General features: G+C 46.0%; 2 protein-coding genes across 2 annotated transcripts in view; one reads left to right on the forward strand and one right to left on the reverse strand.

Moving 5' to 3' along the window:
• Window positions 1-1,326, reverse strand: part of LOC101859779 — a gene marked incomplete at its 3' end in the record, with an annotated part of 55,426 nt that overhangs the window by 45,861 nt on the left and 8,239 nt on the right.
• LOC118477527 (sulfotransferase 1A2-like) lies at window positions 877-1,320 on the forward strand. The gene has a single exon (XM_035969206.1). The coding sequence runs from the start codon at window positions 896-898 to the stop codon at window positions 1,310-1,312; it is 417 nt and encodes a 138-aa protein (XP_035825099.1). The 5' UTR covers window positions 877-895; the 3' UTR covers window positions 1,313-1,320.

Raw genomic sequence — 1,326 nt, forward strand, 5'->3', positions numbered from 1 at the left:
GTAGTTGTATGTATGTCTGTCTGTCTGTCTGTCTGTCTGTCTGTCTGTCTCTCTCTCTCTCTCTCTCTTTCTCTCTCTCTCTCTCTCTCTGCCTCCCTCCCTTGGTCTGCTATTTTCAGTACATGTATAACCCACAAGATAGGCGAAGGGCACACACATGTAAGCCCCACATCCACGTAGAAATGTTAAACAGTGCTTTATTCAAGCAGCGAAAACCCAGGGCCTTATCAAAAATGGCAACTCGAAGTCCCAGGAGGCTCCTTGACATCTTCAGAAAGTGTCGTAGAGATCGCAGTGGTATCGCATTAGTAATAAGGTAAACGGACATGATGTATGAGTTTTGGAATAAGGGATGAGGATGTGAATCAAGAGAGCCTACCCTTGGTCTATTGACAAAAGAGGTTTTGTTTTGTTATCTTAGATAGCCATCAGCTGGAGGAATAAATATAGGTTAGAAAATCAGTTTTCTTTCCCCATATATGGGCTTAATTACAGCCTCCTACAAATGCAAGAAGACTGTCTACTGTGTCCACTGTTAATTTCCCAACTCTCTCCTTTCCACAAGAAAAAGAAGAACGCATGATTTGTCCACTGATTATTTTCCTACTTTCAACTTTCCACGGGTAATTGAAGCATGATTATGGCGTGGATAATTAGGTAATTAATTATATCCCCACTTGCTACATCTACTGTGTCCATCCACCGCTACTGTCCCCACTAGCTACATCTACTGTGGATAATTAGGTAATTAATGATATCCCCACTTGCTACATCTACTGTGCCCATCCACCGCTAATGTCCCCACTTGATACATCTACTGTGTCCACCGCTAATGTCCCCACTTGCCACATCTACTGTGTCCATCCCTAACGTTCCTACTGTCTATCTCCCACAGATGAATGGAGAGTTTCTGTTTGGCTCCTGGTTCCAGCACGTGTTAGCCGTGGAAGAATTCATCAGTGAGCACCCAGAACTTCCGGTGTGCGTGATCCAGTTTGAGGAGCTCAAAGAGCGTCCCGCGGAAGTGATACAAGAGTTATGCCGCTTTCTCCAGGTGCCAGACGACAAGGCTGAGGACATAGCAGACGCCACACGGTTCCAGAACATGAAGAAGGAGGTGTTGAGAGGGGGCGTGGGGGCTTTGACCAGGGAGTATTTGAAAGACGAGCAGCAAGGATTTATCCGCAAGGGCAGTACAGGGGACTGGAAGAGACATTTCACCGTGGGGCAGAATGAGAGGTTTGATCAGATGTTTCACTCCAAGATGGCCGGTTCGAAACTGGCGCAACAGCTTGAGAAATACCTCAAATGAAATACTTAGCCCCC

Source organism: Aplysia californica, unplaced genomic scaffold (assembly GCF_000002075.1).
Source record: "Aplysia californica isolate F4 #8 unplaced genomic scaffold, AplCal3.0 scaffold00125, whole genome shotgun sequence".
Taxonomy (NCBI): Eukaryota; Metazoa; Mollusca; class Gastropoda; order Aplysiida; family Aplysiidae; genus Aplysia; species Aplysia californica.

Bases quoted from the DNA above. Each gene is read 5' to 3' on its own strand.
- LOC118477527 (XM_035969206.1), top strand. From the start codon at position 896: ATGAATGGAGAGTTTCTGTTTGGCTCCTGGTTCCAGCACGTGTTAGCC.